At 42.1% G+C, this 26,280-nt stretch overlaps 1 protein-coding gene across 2 annotated transcripts; it reads left to right on the top strand.

Moving 5' to 3' along the window:
• Nucleotides 1–570: 570 nt before the first annotated feature.
• hars (histidyl-tRNA synthetase) lies at nucleotides 571–26,280 on the top strand. 2 transcript variants are annotated; one of them, XM_017722548.2, is made up of 14 exons: nucleotides 604–724; nucleotides 3,846–4,244; nucleotides 6,659–6,748; nucleotides 6,856–6,975; nucleotides 7,086–7,181; nucleotides 7,815–7,940; nucleotides 9,098–9,205; nucleotides 9,530–9,628; nucleotides 12,942–13,035; nucleotides 21,031–21,158; nucleotides 22,297–22,578; nucleotides 23,650–23,766; nucleotides 24,376–24,522; nucleotides 26,032–26,280. In XM_017722548.2, the coding sequence occupies exons 2-14, from the start codon at nucleotides 4,134–4,136 to the stop codon at nucleotides 26,089–26,091; spliced, it is 1,578 nt and encodes a 525-aa protein (XP_017578037.1). In that variant the 5' UTR covers nucleotides 604–724; nucleotides 3,846–4,133; the 3' UTR covers nucleotides 26,092–26,280. The 2 variants fall into 2 exon arrangements, with proteins under 2 accessions (XP_017578038.1, XP_017578037.1); XM_017722549.2 differs by lacking the exon at nucleotides 3,846–4,244 and having other exon boundaries at nucleotides 571–724.

The following is a 26,280-nucleotide window of genomic DNA, read 5'->3' as shown; positions in this document are numbered from 1 at the left end:
AGTCTCCTCTCCTCTCTGGTCTCCTCTCTGCTCTGGTCTCCCCTCTCCTCTCTAGTCTCCTCTCCTCTCCTCTCTCCTCTCTGCTCTGGTCTCCTCTCCTCTCTAGTCTCCTCTCCTCTCTGGTCTCCTCTCTGCTCTGGTCTCCTCTCCTCTCCTCTCCTCTCTGCTCTGGTCTCTCCTCTCCTCTCTAGTCTCCTCTCCTCTCTGGTCTCCTCTCTGCTCTGGTCTCCTCTCCTCTCCTCTCTAGTCTCCTCTCCTCTCTGGTCTCCTCTCTGCTCTGGTCTCTCCTCTCCTCTCTAGTCTCCTCTCCTCTCTGGTCTCCTCTCTGCTCTGGTCTCCTCTCCTCTCCTCTCCTCTCTAGTCTCCTCTCCTCTCCTCTCTGGTTCTTCTGCTCTTCTCTGGTTGCACCCGTCCCTTTTTCTTTTCCTTCACTTGCTGTACTCTTTTAAAATGCGCCTTTGTTGAATGTGTGCATGTTCTTTGTACAATTAATCAATCAATAAATCAATCAATAAACAAATCACTCCGCTAACACCGCGCAGCAGGTGGGTGGTGCGGACAAAGCTCGCGTGCAGCGCGCGCTTCTGACGTGTTTAGTGTGCGACGAGTCCTGCGCTGTACTGGCAGCGGAACCATGGCGGATAAAGCGCGGATTCAGGAGGCCGTGAAAGCGCAGGGAGAGGTGGTCAGGAGGCTCAAGGCGGACAAAGCCAGCAAAGAACAGGTCAGTGTGAGCGAGTGTGCGGTGAGGCGTTCAGCTTTGTGTCGAGGCTGGTGGTCGGGCTGTGTCTGAGCTCGATAACGCGCCGCCGCCGGTCGGTCAGTCGGTCTGCCGGTCGGTCGGTCTGCCTTATGGAGCAGTGACCACCGCTCAGCGCTCCAAGCGCGCCGTAAGACCGGCGGGAAGCTCGCAGCGCCGCGCTGTCCGAGAGCAGAGCGGGGGGCCGGTCCGTCTGCGGCCTGGACCACACGGCCCGAGGAGGCTGACGCAACATCTGTGGCGCTGACAGTCCCTCACAGGCAGGCAGACAGACAGACAGACAGGCAGGCAGACAGGCAGACAGACAGGCAGATTAAACACGTGCTGAGTTGATTAGGCTGGTCTTTGCTGCCGGGCGTGTCGGGGCCGCCGCCTCCCGAGGGGCTGTAGGTCGCTGCCGATTTTCAGGTGTGAAAGCGAAAGTGAAAATGACTGTGACATGACCATGACTTATTAACACATGGGAACGAGATCCTAATACGTGGCCACAACTTAGGCATGGGAACGAGATCACGGCTTACTAGCGCTATTCCACAGAGCGCTCCGTACAGTCACTTCAGCTGTAAAAATTCGACGAAACGTGCCGTTTTATACAGAGCCCTGCTGGTGACATCCTGTATTAATGAAAGTAAGGCGTGGAAAATGAGATGATTAAGTCTTGCCCATGACTTAATAATGTGTGGGAACGTGATCTTAATGCGTGGCCACGCATTATTTTTATTAATACAGGATGTCACCAGCAGGGCTCTGTATAAAACGGCACGTTTCGTCGAATTTTTACAGCTGAAGTGACTGTGGCACCCTCTGGAATAGCTAGGCTCATTTATCCAGGCCCTGAATACATTTAGGAAGCCCAGGTCAGTTCATGGTGAAGTACTTTCCCCTTTTACAGGGAACTCCACCACTTTTCTGTGTAATGAAGTGGTTGGCACATCAACAAAGTCATTCTGAGGCTGAATATCTCACACATTGGTGTGAGATACTCTGGAGAAATCAGAGTCAGCGTTATTCACAGTGGTGGCGATAGGAACCAGATGTCTGAAGAGTTTAAAGGCCCTGAAAGCTCCTTACAGAAGGTTATTACACTAAACAGGTGTTAATACGCTGTGACGTGTGGGTTCACTGGCGGATTTGGACAGTAAATAAAACGGCTGTATTTGTGTTGTAGACGTGACGCCTGTCGCCACTATAGAGAAATTCACATCAAACAATCTGAGTCACTCTGTTTATATCACAACCAGTGAATTACACAGAAATCTAAAAATAAGTTCAGTGGACTTCCCAGTTTAGTTACCCTTGATAGTCATGCGGAGGTTATAAAGCCCCCGCATTACACTCTGGAGCAGTGGACCTGTGTGGTCTGAAGTGATGCCGCTCCATCCGGTACCTTTCGGAGGGGAGCTGATCATCCAGCATCACTGCTGCTGTTGTAGCTGAATGCAGCATGTGGTGTAAAGCTTACATAGAAGAGTAGATGCTGTTACTGCAGCAATGGGGGAAAACACCCTGTCTGTGTCTGAAACGTGACAAACGCTGCCAACTCCCACAGCATTCTGAGGCAGGGAGGCACCCGGTCAGGCCCGGACCTAATGTTTCTGCATAGGTTCCTCCGTCCAGCCGGTTTTGTGTCCTTCACTGCCTCTTATATCCCAAAATACTGTCTGCACTGATGAGGTTAGAACAAAAATAGCAGAACACACCAGCACTGACCCAGTGGACAGCACTGCCTTTTAAGGCACTGACTTATGAGACAGCACCCGCAGCAAGGCATCAAGACACAGTCCCTATTAATGCCCCTGATTTCAGATTGTTCTTGCTGATCACAGGTGCTTTTGTCATGTCTTATAATGTGCCCATTGCTCTGTGTTCGTAACGTGGGAATAACCCGACCCGTGTTTTACAGTGGTCTGTATGTCTGACCCCTAGTCTGCTGTCGTTCACTGTTTGCTCCGTGTTTTATCTTCTAGCCCTGCTGTGTTACATGTAGGCTAGGGTTGCATGCTAAAGTGTATTTGTAGTGTTATGGCGATGCGAGTTCTCACGATAAACACGCTCTTAAGAGCTGCAGTGACAGAACAGTTGAAATGACTTTACACATAATGACAACCGTAAATCTACATGGCACAACTTGATTTGACTGCTAGCCTGTAAAAATACTTCAGTCGTGATGACTGTTCTCACTCACAGAGTGTTCTGTAAAATGTGTGGAGCAGCAGTGGCAACAAAACTGCATCACTATAATGAGCCTTTTATGGCATAAATTCAATTCAACTTTATTGTCATTATACAATACAGGGTAGTCCAGTATAACGAAACGCTATCGGGCTACTTCTCCAGTGCAGTGAAAAGACAGACAAAATGTGCAGAGTCAGTATCGAACGTTGACATAATGTGCATAGGCAAAGGTTATAACAGGTGTATTGGACGTATAGACAGTATGTGCATAGTCAGATATTCGAGTGTATCAGATATACAGTGAATTACAGGAGAGTACAGTAAATTTACTAGTGGTGCAAAAAGAGATGTAAACAGTGATCAGTATATAAAGTGTACAGTGCAGGTAGAGAGTAGCAGCATAATGTTCAGGTAACCTCTTAAATAAACAGTTACAGTATAAATATATAAATATACTACAAATAAGGCTCAGTCAGAGATGAAGTGCACAGCATACAGTCCTCTGAGCTGGTGGAGCTCAGTGTGTAGTGTGCTGGGAGATCAGGCTGATCAGTAACAGACTGTAGTGTGGTTCTTAAGTTAATGTATATTTATTTATGGAAAGAGCTGTTTAGGAAATGCTGACTATTTCTTGGTCTTTGCCATCATAAAAGTGCAAGATTGTGTTAGTATTTTCATGATGTTCCTGAGACGCATCCAATCAATCCCATATTGCAGGGTTTTAATTTTGACTTTTCACTTTCAGTAGAATGCCTCTCTTTAAATCAGCATGATCTGAGAGGAGATGTGTGGTCATTCTCATGATGTCAGAATAGAAGCTGTAGTGTCCAGTTGATTTTTTGACACGTTCCTCTCATGTTTTGCTTCCTTTGTTGCTGTGATGCCTCCCTTGTGGGCCGCGGCCCCCTAGTGATAGGGTTGCTCACCACTTTTCTCCTGTTCTTCCTGCTTGTTGCTGCGGATACTGCCGCCGTACCTGTGGTTGCCATCATCGTCATCGTCATCACCACCGTCATCATCATCGTCTTCCTCTGGTTTGATCTTGGACCTGCTGTGATTTCGCTGTTGGACTCTTGCTCTACATGTGTTGGACTGGAATTGGACCTCTGCTGTGAACTGACACTGTGTTCTTGGCCTGTGCTGATGTGAACTGTGCCACTGTGGTTGTGAACTGTGTGCTGCACTTGTTGACTGAAATATGGCCACATTGGGGCTGACCTGTGTGCACCTCTGTGCTGGACTGATGGGACGACGTGCTGCTTCATCTCTCCGCTCTCTGCGCTGCGTTTCTGGAATGACTGTATCTCAGGTAGGAGTCTTCTGCCACTAGTTTCACACACTCATACAGACCATGCTGCTTTAGTTCCTGTCAGAGCCGTGTCTTATGGCACACTTGACTAGGCCTTTGCCTGGTGATGGTTAACTGAGTTATTGAGGTAAAAACCAGAGAATTTCATGGAAACTATAGGAAGACATTTGTAGTCTTTCATGTGAGTGTAATTGGTGACGTGATTGTATGTTTATACCACATTTATTATACCAAACATAGATGAGTGTTCTAGAAACATGGCTGTTGAGCTGAGCTGGTTGAACATGCTCGAGGGTGCGGTTAGGATGGGCCTTGGTGTGCTGTTGTATCAGCCTTATGAAAAGATTTTTTTTCAACTTGCATGTTTTGTTGAGTCCTTGTCAGAGAAGACACTTCTACATGATTACTGTTATCCTCTCAAATTCCTTGGAACCACCAGTGGTTCCCGAAACGCACTTGGTCATGTTCTTCATAACTTTTATATTTCATAAGCTACATTCAAAAGGTGGGTGTCATTCGAGAGCTGTAACTGTCTTATTTCCAGTCAAATAGATGGGTACTGTAATTTTAAACCCATATAACCGAAGAAGCTGAACTCTGTTCTTAAAAGTTGACCCATTTTTCCACAAATCTGGGCTATAAACTATAAACAGATGGTGTCTCTTCAGTGATCTGCTCTGTAAAAGTGATTTTTCTAGAATAATACAAAAAGCATCTAAGATTTTTGGCTTTCAGCAGTAAATTGTAAGCACACAGTAATATGTGTAGGTCATAAAACACATGTTCTGTTAATTTGAGGTGAACTATTCCAAAAAAATTAATAAAATAAAAAATTGCATTCATTTCATGCAGTTACTGAATAATTTGGCTTATGATCTGCTCTAAATTCAGATGGAAAAAACTAAATATACCCTGCAGAATAAGAGGTTATTTGCTGAAATGACCATGACATGGGTGACAAAAAGAAAAATATAGAATGTAACCTTTGTTAAAACTTTGTTAAAACTTTAACACACGACTGTAACACGGAAGGCCAGATTACTGATGACGATCTACAACCAGAAATTTACTGAACTGCACTTTTAATTTGACAAATGTAAAGGCTTAACTCGCACGCTCTCACTTTCTTTGCTTCCACATCTGCTTCGATGTTAGAAGCTATTGCAAAGTTATGAATGAAAATGCTTGTAAATTCTTTGTGAAAATTTAAAAAATGAAAAGTAAAACAAAAGGGGAAAAAAATCCTTCCCCAAATATAGTTTACTGTAGTTATTTTCCACATGGCTACCCAAATAACAGGGTTCTGTGCCCTGGACAGGGTTCAGTTGAAGGTGGAGGCTGTTATTTCTGATGGATTTTTTTTCTTCTCAACTGTAGTTATAAAACAATTCCTGTGATCTTTAGCATTTAGCACTATTTAGCATTTTCCCCCAGTAATGTCTTGCTAACATTGAAAGTGGGATGGATAAATACTACATTTTAAAAAGTAGAGGTGGGTGTGTGTTTGCAGCATTATGGAACAAGTTTTGGTCGTTCTTTACATCTTGTGGAGCTGTGAGGAACATGGTCGTTCACATGTTCTTCACTTTAAGTAGCAAGCAAAGTTTATTTGTGTAGTGTGTTGTTGTCACAAAGCAGCTTTATAGAACAATCAGCTTTACAGAAAATAAAAAAAACGGGCCCATGAGCGTCGCCAATGGCGACGGTGACAAGGAAACACCCCATAAGAGCATGAGGAAGAAATCTTGAGAGGAATCAAGACTCAGAAGGGGAACCCATCCTCCTCTGGTCGACACCGGATAGCAAACAGTGTTAGTATGAAGTTAGTGTAAGTGGCTCTGAACTTAGAGACTTTACTTTGTATTGCACTGGCTCAGCTGAGTTGTTTGATTGAGCAATAGAAATTTTGGCCTGAAATGTCTTGTTAATCTGTTTATTAACCCACTCATGGCTGAGGGGTACACGCAGAGCATTGTAAGGTAAAATACATTTTTTCTAGATTTCCCTGAATTATGCAGACGTTTTGAAAAATCAGTGAAATTCCACTTTAACTTCAGAATTTCCTGCCAACTTGCTCTAATATGCCTTTATCCTCCTTAAGTAGCTTTTTCATTCGTTTCTTCCAGTGTTGGCAAAAGAAAAAACAACCCACTTAAGACAGATCAGGAGGAATAATCAATAGTTGTTAAAATAAATAAAATAAGAAAATGACATTGTATGTCAGCCTATCAGCTGCTTGTTACTGTGCAGGTTGTATAGTTGTTATTTGCAGACTCTCTATACTTCTGATCTCTATACTTCTGATCTCTATACTTCTGGTCTGATTGGTCTAAATATGTATACTTTAATGATCCATGCAGTGTTTCTTGTTCCACAAGTCCAAGTTTGTCTTATGATTGCTTTCAATTTTCCAGATTGATGAGGAAGTTGCTAAACTTTTGGAGCTGAAGGCACAGCTTGGGGGCGATGATGGCAAACAAACATTTGTTCTCAAAACCGCCAAGGTAGGACTAGTAGATATGAGGTGCAAGTATGCATGCAGTTTTACATGACTGAAGACATACAGGATGCTTTTTTTTTGCTTCTAATGTTTTTGTATGTGTGTATGTAGGGGACCAGGGACTACAACCCCAAACAGATGGCTATCAGGGAGAAAGTCTTCAACACCATAGTCAGCTGCTTTAAACGCCATGGTGCTGAAACCATCGACACCCCAGTCTTTGAGCTCAAAGTATGCTTCTCCTCCATTCCACCAACAATATCTGTTATCATGAGGATTTCTGTGATCTTATTAGGTGATGGTTTGAGTTCGTGCTTGTTTTTGTTTCTCTCTTTTTATAGGAAACGTTGACAGGAAAGTATGGAGAGGACTCCAAACTCATCTATGATCTGAAGGACCAGGGAGGCGAGCTGCTGTCTTTGAGATATGACCTAACTGTATCCTGCACAATGTAGACAAATATTAGTATTCCTATTGTATTGATAAATGATGGCATGTGTTCTATGTGGGACTTTGTTGAGGAAGCTACTGTGTGTTCTAATGTGTCAGTTAGTTACTGAACCATGAGTTGTTTTATACTACTTAGATTTTGGTCAGAAGCGTGTTTTTTGTTGCAGTAATCATATTAGTTCGTAATATGGAACAAATCATTCCAGTGTTTAGTCGTCTAGGCAGTATGGTTTACAGAAAAACAAAATCCCTCAATAATGGTAAGTTTAATGACTGTAAATAGGCAACGCAATTAATAATCAAAGAAGCATTCGTGCAGCCAATAAAGAGTAGTCAAATTACAGAGAGCGACTAGACTATCCAAGGTAAAATATCTACATGTACATGTCCATATAAAAATGTCTATTGTTGGGGGAAAAAAAATCAGCTCTACAACACATTCTGCATTAATGACTGACAGATGACTGAGAGATTTCTGGAAACTTTCTGCTGACTCAGTTGAAATGTGGATTCCATGCTGCTTGTCATATGCAGGGCCTTTATGTTGTGGTTATGTTTGTGTTTTTTTTTTTTTTTTGCCTGCCACTGCCGTTGTGGTTCCTTATCTTATCCCTGTTCAGGTTCCCTTCGCCCGTTACTTGGCCATGAACAAAATTACAAATATCAAACGTTACCACATCGCTAAAGTGTACCGCAGAGACAACCCTGCCATGACCCGAGGCCGCTACCGAGAGTTTTACCAGTGTGTGAGTACCATCGTTATCTGACATCTACAGCATACCCCTGATTTCAGTTCCGTCTCACAGCCATATTAATTTCAAAACGTGGGGTCGTATTAGATTTAAGACATGACATTAAGTTTTCATCAGCATTAACACAAGTGTAATAAAAGGGACGCTGGAGATCGTGTCTTAAAGTTAGGACAGAATTTAGGACATTATGTCTAGTTAGGATGTTTCGGTAATGCTGTTTTCTTATCTAGAGTCAATAGTTAAGATTATGAATGTAAGAACTGCTGTTCTATAAGGTCCTAACTGAAGTTGTCAAGGTTACCAACTCGGTGTTCTGCCTGCCTTGTTATAAATACTCATGTGTAGGCCTATCATGATCCTGAAGTTTATTAATTCCCATGTAAGTAATTGATCAACAATTCTAAGTGTCTTTTTGGGTGAACTGTATGAAAGTAAATGCCTAAAGTGGCCAAACAGGCTGATAGTTATCTGGCATTCCAGCTGTCAATACTCAGTAGTTCTCAGCAAACAGACAGCTTGAGCTTAAATAAACAAACAGGACTTGCCATTACTCTCTGAAGGCGTTACAGCACCACTCAGAAGTCAGAAGAAGAAATTGTGCTGTTTTTGTGAGACCCATGACTTCAGTAAATGCATTTTCTGATTGGTTTTTAAGTACATATACATATTTGTCTCAACACAACTGATAAAAATTACGCCTAATTCACATTCAGTTTGAAGGAACATAAGCACATGATTGGGAAACATAATAACGGGGGGGGGGGGGGGGGGGGGGGGGGGGTACTCTGGTCAGCTTGGATTGCAATCAGGAAATTATGTAATAGTTGTGACAAGCCTACATGAGTGCCTAGTGACGGTTAACTAAGTTACTATGGCAACAGTCCTAAGCGATGGTAAAAAAATTAATCTAAAAAACTGTCGTTTATTTAAGTTTTAGACAGCTCCTAACATTGAAACGGATGGTGAAGCAAACATTCATCTTCACTGTTGTCAAATAAAAGGCAGTCCCCCACCCCTCACCCCTCTATTATCCTGATAAGAGGATTCTCTTACCAGCGCGGGCTTCGCATATATTTATGAATAGAAATCTTTGTGAGAATAATTATATTTAAGTTCTAACGGTTGTGTTTTATGACCCTCTCCTGCTGCAGGATTTTGACATTGCAGGTCAGTATGACCCGATGATCCCTGATGCAGAGTGTCTGAAAATTGTTTATGAGATCCTGAGTGAACTGGACTTGGGAGATTTCCACATCAAGGTCAGCAGCCATGGGTAACTTAAAAGAATGGTGTTTCCCCTTTACCCCAAATGTATTTGATCCACCAAGACATGTTTAATGTCTGAAGTTTGCATCTTTAAATTTGTACCTGAGCTATAAGGCTAATGTGGCTAACAAGCGATATTCTTATATCAATTAGTGCTTCGCAAACTGCATACCTAAACATGTCTCTCTCAACATCAACTAGTATCAACATAACTACTCCAGGGGCAAAGGACAAATGTGTGTGTAAATTTTATTTATTACAGCTGCATTAGAGAGAAAACATGCATTCGGATTTGTCTTGTTGCCATGGCATTTCAGGTGAATGACAGACGTATCCTGGATGGGATGTTTGCGGTGTGCGGAGTTCCAGACGAGAAGTTCCGCACCATCTGCTCAACTGTGGATAAACTGGACAAGGTGAGGGGCCAGAGTGCGTAGTGATGTGCAAATTAGACCTGAATTCACCAGAACTATCATTTCTCTAGTAACAGAATTGATATTGGGTACTATTACTCCCTGCTGCCTCAATGTTCAGATTAGCACATGATAAGCTTTACATGTAAATTATTCTGTTCTTTTATATAATTTTGACAAACAAATTGGCAAATTTGCATCATCAGTTTTTTCGTTCACATTTTCAAAGTGATGTTTAACCTAAAGTAGGAGTGCCCTCCAGTCTTGCACTGTCTTGCACAGTTTAGTGATTATTTTATTTTATTTCCCCCCCCCCTGCACAAACAAAATTTAACTCATTTGTCAATTGCTAGGTCTGGTGGGTGTGTTTGAGTAGGGAAGCTACCAAACTGTACTGGACACCAGCCCTCCATGAGTTGTGCACCCCCTAGAGGAAATTAACGACTTAACCTGAAGAGGGCAGCAGTTCACTGAGTGTCATACCTATGTGTAACATATCAAATACACACCAGTGTTACCTTCAGCCGCTGGAAAACATGCTGATGTTGATTCTGAAGCCAGAGAGCGGAGAGTCAATGAAGAAAGCTGAAGTTCTCTGTACATCTTCGTAATTGGTCCATTTTTAAGGTGGAGCGAAAAAATTGAATAGGATGCTGAGGAATAGGAGGCCAGCTTCAGCCTTGTAGTAAAAGTTAGCTTTTCCTCCATGCCAGTGTTCTGAGCAGACTACTTGAGAGCGCCCAGTTCATACTGCAAGTGATTTGAAGTGAGCTAATGTTACCCTGACAGTCATCACTGAGGCTCAACATGTTACGGTACTAACATTAGTCGCTGTAATATTCGAAACCATATTAGTTTCTGTTTGTTAGAAGTATTTAACAGCTACTTCAAAAACTATTGAACATTTGGCAGCTCGTCCTGCCACTACTTGGTCTAATATTTTAGCCTTATGTTTAATTGTTTTGTATGTAGGAAGTGCCGTTGGCTTGCTGCTCAATTTCGTTGTGCACTGTGCAATGACAAACGCATCTTATCTTATCTTATCTTACGGACAGCTAGCTTAAATACAACTTACTTTTTTAAACATAGATTTCACCTGAGAAAAAAAGCCTCCCGCTCGTCCTGGAAACCTGTTCACACGTAGCTTGCCTAGTAAATGTTTAAATGTTAAACTGGTTCAATTATGCTGCAGCCTAAGGAGCTATAATGTTAATCTGTATGCTATCTTGCCTATTATTAGATCACTTTCATTTTTAGGTGTTGTTACGTAATGTAGCTCAAAATGATGGGCTGAAACAAAGTGCCGTGTTTTGTTGTTCAACGGTGGAAATTTAGCTCTTGGTGATCAGTAGCTCAGTGTGTCATATCTTTGCCAAATGTTTTATTGTCACATCTCTTCACATTTACAGGCCACGTTTAAGCAGACTAAATGATTGTTAGATGATTCATTTGCACAATTAAATCAAAGATCTCAATGTTTGTTGTTTTGCAGCCCTAAAATGTGTTGCCTTCCTCCCTGAAATATAACTTGCAAATAGTTTTCCAGTTAAAATGTGCCAAAGTTACATTTTAAAAGTGAATGAAGCTACACTTCATTTAAAGGCCCGATCCCATTTCTTATATTTGCCCTCACCCCTTGTTTTTGAGTGTTCAGGAACTGAGTGGTTAAAATCTTCCCCTATGAAATGGGAACATTGCTTCATTAACAGGCTACTAGTGCTGCTCTGTAGGCGATCCTGCCATTCTGCAGTGATGGCAGAGGAGGGGAAAGCTCAGCAACCTTGCTGCTGGGCTTTTGTTACATTTAGGGCATCATGTGCCTTTAAAGGGGTGGGTGCGACAGTTTTTTAGTATCACTCACCTGTCATTTTTTTTTTTTGATAAAAGGAAGCTGAAGTCAGCTAGTCACCAGCTTCTTGTTCAAATTTTCACGTTTCACTTTAAATGGTGCAGAAATTCTGATGCCTGAGGTGCCAGAATGTAACTGCTGCACCATTTAAGATGGAACAGGGAAATTTAGCTAGCTACTGAGATTAGCCAGATTTTCTTATTCTTGGACCGTAATATGACGAAATATGATAACGATAATATGATGGTTAACAGAATTTTTACAGAGAAAATACTCACATTTGTGGCTTTCTTTGGTCGCTTGTGCATCTTGTGGGGTTTTTTTTTTTTTTTTTTTTTTTTTTAATATAATACTCTGGAGTGTGTTTCTGGGAGGGGCAAGAGGTGAAACGGGATTGGGCAAAAAATTATGGGACAACAAGAATATTGTCTTTTAAATAGTCTAGGATGAGTCATGCTTAACGTGACCAGCAGCATGAGGTAACAAGCTAAAAAGTCACCAGGACCTCAAAAACAATTATGATTGAGACTTTGAATAAATATTCCCTCAATCAGTAATCAATTGATTAGATGTAATCAATAACCAAATAGGTAGTATTGTCTAACAGAGAATATTAATTCTTTCACAAAGAGTAGGCCTTAGTCTGCATAAGAGACTCTAGACACTGGATGAGCTCCTGGGTTCACAGAGAGGCCTGTGTGTACCTACTGACCCAGTGAAGAGAAGGTCAAGTTGACCTTGAAAGGTAAAGCAGGCTGGTAAAAAGTGTTGAAACCAGTTTTTAGGAGTGGGGTCATCATGCAATGGCCAAATTGGTGGACGAAGAGGTGCACCTATTAGAGAATGAGCTAATATCAAAATTTGAGAAGGTGGGGGATTTCAAATTACCCCAGATAAATGGTATATAAACTGTTATTTGGAACATTGTATTTGCACAGTTGGGTCCCTCGAGATCCTCTTCCACCTGATGCAGAAATAAAGAAGAAGCCCATTTCCTATTCCACAAACTCGGCGTCTGATCAACTTTTGCCTTAACTTTTGACTTGACTTAGACTTAAAACAGTTATTAATGAAAGTGTTTAGCTGGTATTAAAATATTTGTTTTTGTTTATAATATTATGTTGGAGGCTTGGGGTTGAAGGGGACAGCCTTTGGTCCCGACAGTTACTAAGAGAATCAGAGTTGTTTTAGACTGATTCCAGTCCTATGGGAGTGCAGTTCCACACAGCTTGTTGTTTTCCTGGAATGCACCTGATCCTAAGTGCCTGATAATTAACAAGCCTTTCATTACCTGAGTCAAGTGTGTTTGGGTGAGAAAACTCTGCAGTGTTTTGGCTCTTGAGGACTGAAGCTAAAATATCTCGTGTAGCCAAAAATCATAATTAATCAAAAAATCATAATCAAAAAGTACTTTTGCCAACATACAGCATGTAATCTTGACCTGTGATTGTGTGTGTGTGTGTGCAGATGTTGTGGGAGGATGTGAAGAATGAGATGGTGAAAGAAAAAGGCCTTACTGAGGAAGCGGCTGATCAGATTGGAGAGTACGTCAGCATGCAGGGTGAGTGTGGCTCTCTCGCTCTTTCTTTCTCTCTCTCTCTCTCTCTCTCTCTCTCTCTCTCTCTCTCTCTCTCTCTCTCTCTCTCTCTCTCTCTCTCTCTCTCTCTCTCCCACATTATCTGTATGTCTACTTTCTCTCCATCTCTCTCACCCTATTTCTCTCTTGCTCTTGCTCCCCTTCTGCCCCCCCCCCCCTCTCTCTCCCCCCCTTTAAGCTCCTCCTACACTCCTCCTCTGCCTCTACTCTGGGCTTTATAGGATTGATGGGATTTCTTCAGAGCACAGTGTCCCCATCCAAACCCCCTCTTTCAAACTCATGTTTACTTGGCTTCGTGAACAGCCTCTTTAAATCAGTCATCTAAGGTGTATTTATGTATGTATGTATGTATGTAAGCTGGACCACATCACTGCACAGTTGAGTGTTTTCCTGCTCTACTACAGAGGTTCGAAAGATCAGTGTCAAATAACACATCTGATGCAGTCGATCAGTTATTTATCAGTCCTTTCCTGAGCTGGAGCTTTCCTGAAATATATTCATTTCAACAGAACTCATGTCAGTGAGTGGTAACTTCAGAAGTGAATACAGGGTTGTGTGGGAATGTTCAACCTATGATACGCAAATTCACAACCTTGACAAGTAGTGCTGTTGTTTTTGGTGCCTTGACCTCTAAGGGGGAAAGCTTCATATAGCACCCCTGATTAGCGGTGTCTATATAGCCCCCCTGATTAGCGGTGTCTATATAGCCCCCCTGATTAGCGGTGTCTATATAGCACCCGTGATTAGCGGTGTCTATATAGCACCCCTGATTAGCGGTGTCTATATAGCCCCCGTGATTAGCGGTGTCTATATAGCCCCCGTGATTAGCGGTGTCTATATAGCCCCCCTGATTAGCAGTGTCTATATAGCCCCCGTGATTAGCGGTGTCTATATAGCCCCCCTGATTAGCGGTGTCTATATAGCCCCCCTGATTAGCGGTGTCTATATAGCACCCCTGATTAGCGGTGTCTATATAGCACCCGTGATTAGCGGTGTCTATATAGCCCCCGTGATTAGCGGTGTCTATATAGCCCCCCTGATTAGCGGTGTCTATATAGCCCCCCTGATTAGCGGTGTCTATATAGCCCCCCTGATTAGCGGTGTCTATATAGCACCGGGATTAGCGGTGTCTATATAGCACCCGTGATTAGCGGTGTCTATATAGCACCCCTGATTAGCGGTGTCTATATAGCACCGGGATTAGCGGTGTCTATATAGCCCCCCTGATTAGCGGTGTCTATATAGCCCCCCTGATTAGCGGTGTCTATATAGCCCCCCTGATTAGCGGTGTCTATATAGCACCGGGATTAGCGGTGTCTATATAGCACCCGTGATTAGCGGTGTCTATATAGCACCCCTGATTAGCGGTGTCTATATAGCACCGGGATTAGCGGTGTCTATATAGCACCGGGATTAGCGGTGTCTATATAGCACCCGTGATTAGCGGTGTCTATATAGCACCCGTGATTAGCGGTGTCTATATAGCCCCCCTGATTAGCGGTGTCTATATAGCACCGGGATTAGCGGTGTCTATATAGCCCCCGTGATTAGCGGTGTCTATATAGCACCCCTGATTAGCGGTGTCTATATAGCACCGGGATTAGCGGTGTCTATATAGCACCGGGATTAGCGGTGTCTATATAGCACCCGTGATTAGCGGTGTCTATATAGCCCCCCTGATTAGCGGTGTCTATATAGCACCGGGATTAGCGGTGTCTATATAGCACCCGTGATTAGCGGTGTCTATATAGCCCCCCTGATTAGCGGTGTCTATATAGCCCCCCTGATTAGCGGTGTCTATATAGCACGCGTGATTAGCGGTGTCTATATAGCCCCCGTGATTAGCGGTGTCTATGTAGCACCCGGGATTAGCGGTGTCTATGTAGCACCCGGGATTAGCGGTGTCTATATAGCCCCCGGGATTAGCGGTGTCTATATAGCCCCCGGGATTAGCGGTGTCTATATAGCCCCCGGGATTAGCGGTGTCTATATAGCACCCGTGATTAGCGGTGTCTATATAGCACCCGTGATTAGCGGTGTCTATATAGCACCCGTGATTAGCGGTGTCTATATAGCACCCGTGATTAGCGGTGTCTATATAGCCCCCGGGATTAGCGGTGTCTATATAGCACCCGGGATTAGCGGTGTCTATATAGCACCCGGGATTAGCGGTGTCTATATAGCACCCGGGATTAGCGGTGTCTATATAGCACCCGGGATTAGCGGTGTCTATATAGCACCCGGGATTAGCGGTGTCTATATAGCACCCGGGATTAGCGGTGTCTATATAGCACCCGTGATTAGCGGTGTCTATATAGCACCCGTGATTAGCGGTGTCTATATAGCCCCCGGGATTAGCGGTGTCTATATAGCACCCGGGATTAGCGGTGTCTATATAGCACCCGGGATTAGCGGTGTCTATATAGCCCCCCTGATTAGCGGTGTCTATATAGCACCCGGGATTAGCGGTGTCTATATAGCACCCGGGATTAGCGGTGTCTATATAGCACCCGGGATTAGCGGTGTCTATATAGCACCCGGGATTAGCGGTGTCTATATAGCACCCGGGATTAGCGGTGTCTATATAGCACCCGGGATTAGCGGTGTCTATATAGCCCCCCTGATTAGCGGTGTCTATATAGCACCCGGGATTAGCGGTGTCTATATAGCACCCGGGATTAGCGGTGTCTATATAGCACCCGGGATTAGCGGTGTCTATATAGCCCCCGGGATTAGCGGTGTCTATATAGCACCCGGGATTAGCGGTGTCTATATAGCACCCGTGATTAGCGGTGTCTATATAGCACCCGTGATTAGTGTCTAAGCACAGTCTTTTACATATTTCCACTTGCTGTAAACACATAAAAAGGTAGCATTATATGCTGTCAGTCAGAAGACTGTATTAGATGGTAAACAGCGTTTGTGAAGAGTAAGCTGATACGAAATTTAATAAACATGACAAATTATGATGAAAGTTTAAGAAGAGTGTAAAATGAGCTTAAGTTTGACGTTTATCTGCACTTTTTTACAACCTTTACTATGTGCTTTAACCTCGCTTTGTACTATTTGCTACTTGTCATCAGAGACCCTCTGGCAGTGCCCAGGTGAGCTGAACACTTACAAAAGCATTTAAATTCTCTGTCATGCTCTGTAGTTTGTAGTATACAGCTGTACTACAGATGAAACTGGTCTCATTGATGTTCATTGTTAAATGTCAGCGCTTAGTAGGACAGTAGATTTAAATTGTTGGGACAGTGGGCTTAAACAAGTCCATGGGCTTCAGTTTGTAATATGAAAAATACAATTTAGCCCCAACAATGCAGCTGATAGCCACCTCAGTACAATTAAGTCACCATGGCAACCAAGCCCTTTCTGTATATTTATCTTCCCATCTTTGCCATTTTGAAAGATGGGCCTTTATAGATAAAAATGTGTTTGAAAACTGCCCATTTGAGGAGTTCAGACATCTCATTATTCTTATCATTTGAGACAAGCTAATTTGCATACAGAAAATTCTTTCTTTATTTATTTATTTATTTATTTTTTCCTGACTGAAATATTTAAACATTCTGACTCATCCCTATTGGTTCATCATGGGCTGTGGTTTACCTTTGGTGAATCGGCTATTTGGGCTAGCTTGCTAACTTAATCAAAATGGATCATTGTTTGTCTCCAATCTTGGTGTTTTCACATAGTTCATTTTAAAAGAACCAAACCGAGTTCTGTTAAAGTGAACCTGGAAGAGAACCAACAGCAAATGGCCTCGGTTCTTTTGGTGTTCACAATGTAAGTGTAAGTGTCCTAAAAAGGACAAAAGGCGTTTTCACACTTGGGCTGTTTTAGCGTCTAAAGTGGACTCTGAGCTAAGTCATGGTTTCTTTTGCATATGTGAACATGCCAAACGAACTCGGACCCCTCTAAACGGCCCCAAAAACTAACCGAACTCTTGAACAAGTGGTCTGAGATCTCGCAGGACCAGAATGAAAACGGAGTCCTCTTCAGAGTTCACTTACATTGTGAGCACACAATGAACTGAGCTCATTTGCAGTTGGTTCCCTTCAAGGTTCCATGTTGTTCTAAAACAAACTGTATGTGAAAACACTGTCAGTTTTCTTTCTGGTCCTTTGAGATCTCAAACTTCTTCACACCACAACTCCATTAAAACTCCAACCCCTTTCACAGCACTCACGATGTGAACAGCGCTCACCAAGTGGGCCACAAACCACTTCCCACTTCCCACCAGGTGACGAGAACCACCGCCAGACCCGCCTGAAAACTATTGGCTGAAATGCATCACGCAAAATTGGAAAAATTGCCCTGCGGGTCTGCTGTAGTGTTCTCGGCTGTGCTCTGCTGCGGGTCTGCTGTAGTGTTCTCCATTTTCGGCTGTGCTCTTCACTGAACTCCACCCGGCGAATTTTCATTCATTCAGCGCTCAGAGTGAAAGCAGCTGAAAATTGCCCAGCTTGAGCCTTTAACACGGTATCTTATCACTTTACTATGTCAGCACTGTTGTCTGTCTCAGATCACAGACAGACTGTATCTTGAGTAGAACCTTATAAATGACCCTTGGTCTGTTTTACATGCTGAAGTGCTGAAGACTTGCGGTGTGTACAGTGAGCCTCGAGGTCTTCACCGCAAAGCTAAAGCGGACTGGGGCTGTTTAGAGGGGTCTGACTTCATTTGGCGTGTTCACATATGCTAAAGAAACCATGACTTTCCACTTCTGTCCACTTGGTGTTACATAAAAGTGATTTGCCTGACAAAAAAACTCTTATTCACAGTGTTTTTGCTGTATCCTGTACCTCAGATATAGTTGATGGGGTAAAATTGTGTGATTTCTGTTCATGAACTGTTGCTGTATTTGAGCATCCTAGCTGAGGAATCAGGTGCTGTGCTGAAATGGTTAACTTGTTGAAAGCGTGTGCATGTGCGTGTGCGCGTGCGCGCGTGTGTGTGTGTGTGAGGGTTTTGTTTATTGATCTTCACTAGTTTACTGATCTCTGTGCTTTGAGCTCTGTGTGCACATCTCTTCTATGCTTTGAGCCTCATCTCTAGCAGCTGAGAGTCTGTGGCCCAGTTCTAAATCTGAGTGCTTACTACAGATCTTCGTTCTGATTTTGGCTTTGGTTTGCCGCGCCAAACAAATTTTTAAGATCTGGGTAAAATGGCTCCTCAGAGGCTCAGTCGGAGCTGTCGGGTCAATCAAGGCTGTAGTCTGGGATGTTTTTCACTGAATATAGGAAATGCAATTTGCAGGCATTCTCACACTTCATTACTTCGAAGTAAAGAACCACTTCATGCTCACAAATAAGCCTTTCCAACCAGCATGGGGGCTGCGCTGTTCTATGAAGTCGTGAATAATCAGCTTTGTTCAGCTTTGTTTTCAAATCTCGCTCTTTTTACTTGATGTTATGTCTCGACCTTGGTTTACAGTTTTGTCTCAGTCGCTGTTTCTCATTTCATTATTTATCTTATTTGTGCAAGTATACTGCCTTTATCAATACTACTCATTTATTTATTTATTTACTTCAGAAAGTACACCTTTCTTTCACTGCTTTTGTTTGATTACTTGCTGAAAGGTTTCGTGATTGATAAAGGGAGCATGACTGATTCAAACATGCTTTCTGAACTGTGTTTAAAGACTCAGGAGTGAGCAAGTGAGCAAAAGCACAACTACAGTTACCTATAGTTGACCTGTGAGACAGCTGTGTGTGTTTGTGGCCTGACCAACCTCCCATCCTCCACCCCCCACAGTCCTGACAGGTGTGATAAGCTGTGGGAAGGGCTTTGAAACTGCTGTCTACTTGAATGTTTACTTTTTCAGCTTGTGTTTCCATTGTATGTATTTATACATTAACCTCTTCATTTTCCCCTTGGATCAGAAAAGGGAAAGCGAGGATGTGTGAACATACCTGGTTTTGTAGGAGTCTATAGTTGCATGCACATGGTTGAGCACCCCAGCCAAGTGACATGTGTTGCTGATTTTTCTACATTTACATTTACATTTATGGCATTTTGCTGATGCTCTTATCCAGAGCGACTTACAATTTGATCATTTTACACAGGTAGGCCAAGGTGGTGTTAGGAGTCTTGCCCAAGGACCCTTATTGGTATAGTGTAGGGTGCTTGCCCTGGTGGGGGATTGAACCCCAGTTTACAGCATAGAAGGCAGAGGTGTTAACCACTACACTAACCAACCACATTCTAAATGAAATAAAATAATACATTCTGTATAGAGAACTTAATTCAGCACATTTTACAGCACAATTACTGTGTATTTACTGAACATAAATAAAAAGTTATAAATGTGCCATATTTTGTGTTTTCCAATATGTTGAATTTGAATAGAAATTGCCCACATTGCACACATCCTCTTTTCTGCTAATTTTACTTATCAAAAAAAGAGGTCATTGAACTGGGGACATTGAAATATGATCATATTGCCTTTGACTGTACCAGTCAAAAGATAATGATAGACAAATAATGAGATACATTTTGATCTAAAGGCTTATGCTTAAATTCAGACCTGTCCAAGTTGAAGCTTATGCGTGAAATTATTTCCAAAATATTTTTTCAACTTTTTTGTGTGTGTTTTCATTGGTTTGATGCTGTCACTGTTGTGCTAAAATGTGGAAGATTGTAAAAATAAGGAAAACCCTTCTATGAGTAGTCCAAACTTTTGACTGGTACTGTATGCTTGCTCAAAATAGAATAAAATAATCAAACTTTGTTTTAAGTGAATCCAAAATGAAACTGTTTTTCAATTGTTGGTTTGTGTCCCCGGTGAGATTAAGTGCAGTTCATCACTGAGCACCAGCAGGCAGGTGATAATAGCAAGTTTCACCTCCCTTACACCATCCCACCTATCAACAGGGGGGGGGGGGGTGGTGGTGGTGTCGGGTGTCCTCCTACCACAACTGAACTGTCAGTCAGTAACAGCTAATAGTAAATCCTCATGTCATTCTGTTGGCCCTGTGCGAAAAAAAACACAGAAGTAATTTTTTAATCGTAATGAATGGTAATGTCAAAACTGTATTCAATCATGGCCACATGAATGGATGTCTGGAAAAAATAATATTGTGACATGAATGACTGCCTCATGTAATTACAAGGTTGGGAGCCTAGTGATGAAGGAAGTGGTGTCAAAAAGCCCAGAAATAACGCTTCAACCACAGCTTAAGTCGTGTTTTATTTTTAGTTAGCTGGAGTCTTGTACTGTGAAATGGTCAGGAGCTCATTCTCGGATTAGCTTGTTTACATGTTTAAACAAATCCTGCAGTGTACAGCTAGCCTAAAGCAGCTTTGCATCTGCCTCCTTCCTTCACTGTGACTGACTTATATGACTACAGGCAACAGGGAGGCAATTTATATGCTGATTTATGTGAATAATTTTCTTTATTGGTCACACTGAGTATTGTTGCAGGTTTCTAATACTAGGAATAATATTTTTTTTCTTACTCCGATGGTTTCAGTGCTCACTGCCTGTAACACGGTACATAATTGGTCATGATATGCAACTGTCAAGATCTTTCATATTACCTGGGTTTTAATGCAGCCGATGAGGACTAACCCTAGTATCCCAATGTCAATACTTATCTCAAATTACTAAACAGGGATTCCCCCTTTTTTCTAAATTTCTGATTAATGCCGTGGTTTTATGTGAAGTGCTGCGTTGTACAGAAGCTTACTGACTCACAGTAGTGGTGATGGGAACCAGGCGTTTTGATGTGTACGGCGCAAATATAGCCATTGTATTAACTACTGTTTAACTTCTAAATATCACAGTAGAGTCATATCATTGCTCCAGTATTGTGATTACCATATCTTAAGGCCTGTTGCAGTTCTCACCCTTATAATATAACATTCGTGGTGGCTGACCAGCTGTGGGACAGCTGTTGCTTACAGTCTTCATAAACTCTACCGTGAATTTTGACCACTGGTCCTTGTGTGTTGCAGGTGGGATGGACCTGGCTGAGAGGCTGCTTCATGACCCGAAGCTTTCGCAGAGCAAGCAGGCCTGTGCCGGCCTCACCGACATGAAACAGCTCTTCAGCTATCTGCAGCTCTTCCAGATCACAGACAAGGTGAGCTCAGAGGCCACAGTCACATGACCTGTTTTCCACACAGTCTGAGTCTGGTCCTGGAACAAATTACTCAGTAAATGGGAATTCTTCATTGAAAACCATTCTAAAGTGATTGCTCAGTGAAACAAGCCAAATTTATAATTTACGTCTTACCTCAAATGTTGATCAGCCAAGACGTTTGCTGTTTTCTGTAGTGCAGCCGACAAGTATTTAAAGCCATTTGTTGGCATCGTGTTGAACTGCGTCTCTAAATCACTTAGCCCACACTTTTCATCTGTTATTGAGTTGTGAAGTAAATCTCAAATACATTTAGTTTCTGACACTGTGACAGGCTGTTATCTATAAACATGGACAAAATTCAAATTTTAAGGTGTCTGTTAGCCTGGTTTTTGGTTAAGACTCACTTTAAGCACACAAGCAGGACCATATGAGATTCCTTCACAGTTTGAGGAAAGTTTCTGATGATTTAGGCTAATTAGTGGGGTATGAGCTTCTAGTCTTTGTTAGCTGTATCAGCCTTGTAGCCCCACTGCAAAACAGAAGGAGAAACCTCAGACACAAAACATGTCTTGGCTGATCAAGAACATTTTGGGAAAGGGGGTCATCTAAATTTTGGGCTGAACCAGCGTTTGAGAAAGGACTTCCTTACTGTGAAAAACGTTCCTCAGAATGGTTAAAGGCACTGAAATAATGAGTGGTGAAGCAAGAGGATAATGAGCGTTGACCCAGTTTAGTCTAAACAAAATAGTTTTGTACTTCCACAGCGCTCTGCTATGGGTAGCTGGCATTAACTGCATATGACCTTAACATTTTCTGTAATACAGTGTTGGATTTACCGGATCCAAAAAGGGCCAGAATAATGAGTGAAAGTTGATGGCAATTATGAAAAAATAGCAGCGTAGCCTAAAACAGTTGTGTGGAGGAAATGTGCTCCATATTGCTCACGATGCATTCAGGCATTCCAAACAGATATTATTAGATAATAATAATAATAATAATAATAATAATAATAATAATAATACATGAATAAATTAATTAATTGAACAGTAGTCTGATTATAGAAGTAATTGTTAGTTGCACTGGTTCCAAGTAACCGTTCATGAGCCTTCGTATTGTATTTGTAACCCTCTCTCTGTAGGTGGTGTTCGATCTGAGTCTGGCACGTGGATTAGATTATTACACTGGTGTGATCTATGAAGCTGTGCTGTGTCAGACACTTCAGGCTCCCACCCCGGCACCCGCAGAGCAAAACGGAGCGGTGTCCGGCGAGGAGGGAGGCGTCAGTGTGGGCAGTGTGGCCGGTGGAGGACGATACGATGGCCTTGTGGGCATGTTCGACCCCAAGGGCAGGAAAGTGCCCTGCGTGGGGGTCAGCATCGGCATTGAAAGAATCTTCTCTATAATGGAGCAGAAAGCAGAGGTGAGCCACGCAGATGTGAGGAGAAAACACGCACCAGTAACAGGACCAAATAACTAAAGGTTATTTGCATCGTCACTCCCAAAACCAGTTGTTTTCACAGTTCTGTTCATTTGAATAGCTTACAGATCTCTTTACATGATTTGTTTGTGGGCCAATGAGTAGCTGTTACCTTAGGACATTTCATTAAATGTACAAAAAAAAGCTAAATTATAATTTTAACCACTTAAAATCTTGTTTACATCTTCAAATTGAGCTAGCTAATTACTTTTTTTTTCTTTTTCGCCTTCATTATGTACTTTTTCATGGTAACTGACAATCGTGACCGTTAATGTGCTACAATCACATGCTAGATGTCTAAGTACATGTTGTTTTGTGTCAGTTATGCACATATTTAAATAAAATATATATATAGAATATATAAGAGGGGGTATGTTCCATCATGTCAGTAAATTAACAGTTGTGGCTTGCATATATGACTGCATATATGACTTTCTATTACATTATAATCCTTGCCAATTGCAATATGTACAAACATGACTTTGTGGAGACCTGTGTGTCTATATACACTGACTGGAAACCTCATTAAGTTAGCCTACTTTGTATCTACACTCTTTGTCCATTTTACCAGCTCCATTTACCTTATAGGTGCAGCACTTTGTAGTACCACAGTTACAGATTGTAGGTCCTTCTGCTTTTATGTATAATAGGCCTCATTTACCCTGTTCTTCAGTGGTCAGAACCCTACAGAGTGGGTACTATTTGGGTGATGGATCATTTTCAGCACTGCAGTGGCTCTGACGTGCTGGTGTGTCAGTGTGTTTTGTGCTGATGTGAGTGGATTAGACCCCAGGCATTCCCTACGGTACAGATGCTCTCCACTAACATCTGTGTTCAGTTTCATTTTTACCAAATTCAGTAGAAACCTGTCTGTTCAACCTTTACCACACCTGTGGTAAGACTTGGAATTGGAGCAGTCTTCTGAGTGGCATTTGGTTCTTCACACCACAAGAAAGTTTATTTTAAAAGTTTATTTGTGGGAATTTATTGTGATTATGGTCTTTCTGTTTGAAGCTGTCAGCAGAGAAGGTGCGCACCACAGAAACTCAAGTTCTGGTGGCCTCAGCACAGAAGAACCTTCTGGAAGAGAGACTCAGGCTAACGGCTGAGCTGTGGAATGCAGGAATTAAGGTGAATGCGTGTGGAGATCACTTTGACTTAGTTTTAACAGGCTCAACAGACTATGTAATCATTGTCTGTGGTTACTGCTCTGTGACATTCCCTCCTGTCAGCTGACATCCTTGGCTTTAGTTTGCTATAATGAAAGTTGTGGGTTTCCTATAGATGACCATTACATTCAGAACCGTTCAAAACTCTCACCTGAAAATGAAATGTTGTAGTTATTAGGGCCCATTTATGAAACCTTCAGAGCTGATTTATTACGTGTTATTGAGTTTTGCAAATGTTTATAGTTGTTCTTTTCTCTTTTTGCTCTCAGCATATCAAAGAGCCAGAAAAATGTCTAGAATTATTTTATGTAAAGAAATGATCCTTTATGATGTATGTTTTTTTTATTTTATCCAAAGCATGAAAAATAGGCATTGTTTATTTGTTTGTTTTTAAAATACACGTGTAGGTATGTGGCAGTACCCAGATGTTTCTGTCAGTGCTTAATAGTGCAAATCAGGGTGCATTTCAAGCACAGCCTATGTAATTGTGGCTGTATGAAGCACTCCATGTCCGTTGCTCTGTTGTGTCAGAGGTGTTTGATTTGACCATTTTCTCTTTTGGGGGCTGCAGGCTGAATTGTTGTATAAGAAGAATCCAAAGCTACTGACTCAGCTGCAGCACTGTGAGGAGACTGGCATCCCCCTGGTGGCAATTTTGGGGGAGCAGGAGCTCAAAGACGGAGTTGTCAAAGTGCGCAACGTGGCCACCCGAGAGGAGGTAAGAAAAGCATCACAGAGTAAACATGAGCTTAACATTACTCTGCTCAAAACGATGTGCTTCATGATGTTGCATGAGTGATGGGCACTGAGAGTTTTGTTGGTGCAAACATAAGCCGCTTTTCCACTGTAGTGCCAAGAAAGTGAGTCACTGTTCCAATGGTATTTCCAACTGGATACAGTTTATAAACTCTAATCAACATTTTTCCACAGCATAGTTTTCTAGCCATGGTCAGTACAGCAAAACTGTGTGATGGCTTAATGACACAGATATTTACTGATTTGGCTTCACTGACACCTGATTCACTGCATATTTTCAAACCCAAGAACAGTCAAAAAAACAACTTGCAATTCAAAATCCACCGCAGCAGCAGTCAGCAGTACAGAGAACACCTGGAATGCATAGACCACTGCTGACCCACTGCTGTAACTTCTTGAATTGGATGAACAACAAATGGTGAAAGAAACTCAAGAAAGAGGCTGGGGTAATGTTTGTTCTGCAGTGGAAAAGATATTGTAGACGTTTAACACTGGAATTTGCGTCCACATGAAGTTTTGTGTAATTTAAATTGTTTTTGTTTAGTATTTGAAAAGCGAAGACTTGCTCTGACAGCTAGTGTTGGAGAATGAGTTAAGAAATTACAGCGGTGTTAGTAAGATGTTCACAGCAAACAAGCTGCAATTTATGGGAATCTATTAGAAGTAATTACTGAAGTATATGTGCTCTCAGAATTCCACCCATCATTTCCCCACAGCTGTACAAGTTTGCAGCAGAAATAAACAAATTTGTATCATGCTGTTGAATTACAATGACTTATTTTGACCAGTCACTAACGAAGCACAGCTTTCTGTACACACTCAGAAATAAAGCACTAAACTGGGGTGGTACCCTCAAGGGTATATATCAGTACCTTTAGTCAGGGAACATAACCATAATTCGTTGAAATTAGATTTCCCGAGTTGTACTGACTCCACACATCCCGTCTTGTCACCAGGCTTATTTTATTGTTCTGTTTTAAAATATTAGGTTATGAAAAGGTACAGATATGTGCTTTTCACTTGGAAAAAACATTTAAAGCTCACAACTGCACGTTAAAACTACTGTTGTACCCTTTTGAGGGTACATGTTACATGGTGTGTACCTTGAATGAAAAATGTACCTGCACAGAACCTTTATTTCTAAAAGTGTAGTCTAGACCCCATGTGTCAAACACAAGGCCCGTGGGCCAAGTTGGGCCCATGACACAGTCCTATTTGGCCTGCAAGATTATTTTAATTCTCTATTAGTTGGTTTTGGCATATAACAAATAAAAACACGGCCGGCCCACAGATTTGCCCCTTTTATGGGTAGAGCCCTGGTCTAGACCTTTGGATTTAGATGATTGCTACTGTTATGCTACTATTGCCTTGGTCACATTGACCCTGGTGTTACAGGTCTTTAGAGGATGCACGCCCCATCGCTTTTTTTAAAATTTGAAACAGTAACTATTATAATGTTTGTCCTTCGCAGGTGGACGTGTCCAGAGCAGAACTGGTTGAAGAGATCAAGAAAAGGACCTCAGAGTCTTAGACCTGTTTACTGTACACCAATAATCCTTCAGCACACCTTATATTCAGACTTCCTCATTGCTTATGTAAAACAGCTAAGGAATATTCTAGCTTTTGTTCTATTCTCAGTCTGTCACCTGCCTGTATGAAAATTAACTTGAGTCAGATACTTTAAAATAAATGTGCTGTTCCATCACAGACTATACAGGTT

The sequence above is a fragment of the Pygocentrus nattereri genome, chromosome 11, assembly GCF_015220715.1.
Source record: "Pygocentrus nattereri isolate fPygNat1 chromosome 11, fPygNat1.pri, whole genome shotgun sequence".
Classification (NCBI taxonomy): domain Eukaryota; kingdom Metazoa; phylum Chordata; class Actinopteri; order Characiformes; family Serrasalmidae; genus Pygocentrus; species Pygocentrus nattereri.
The sequence above is the reverse complement of the archived record's forward strand: the minus strand, read 5'-3'. Positions and strand labels throughout refer to the sequence as shown.

Excerpts from the sequence above, each read along its gene's own strand:
- hars (XM_017722548.2), top strand. The coding sequence starts at position 4,134 with ATGGCCACATTGGGGCTGACCTGTGTGCACCTCTGTGCTGGACTGATG. Across the intron at positions 7,941-9,097 it reads ACCGAGAGTTTTACCAGTGT|GATTTTGACATTGCAGGTCA; the intron begins GTGAGTACCATC and ends CTCCTGCTGCAG. Across the intron at positions 9,629-12,941 it reads CTGTGGATAAACTGGACAAG|ATGTTGTGGGAGGATGTGAA; the intron begins GTGAGGGGCCAG and ends GTGTGTGTGCAG.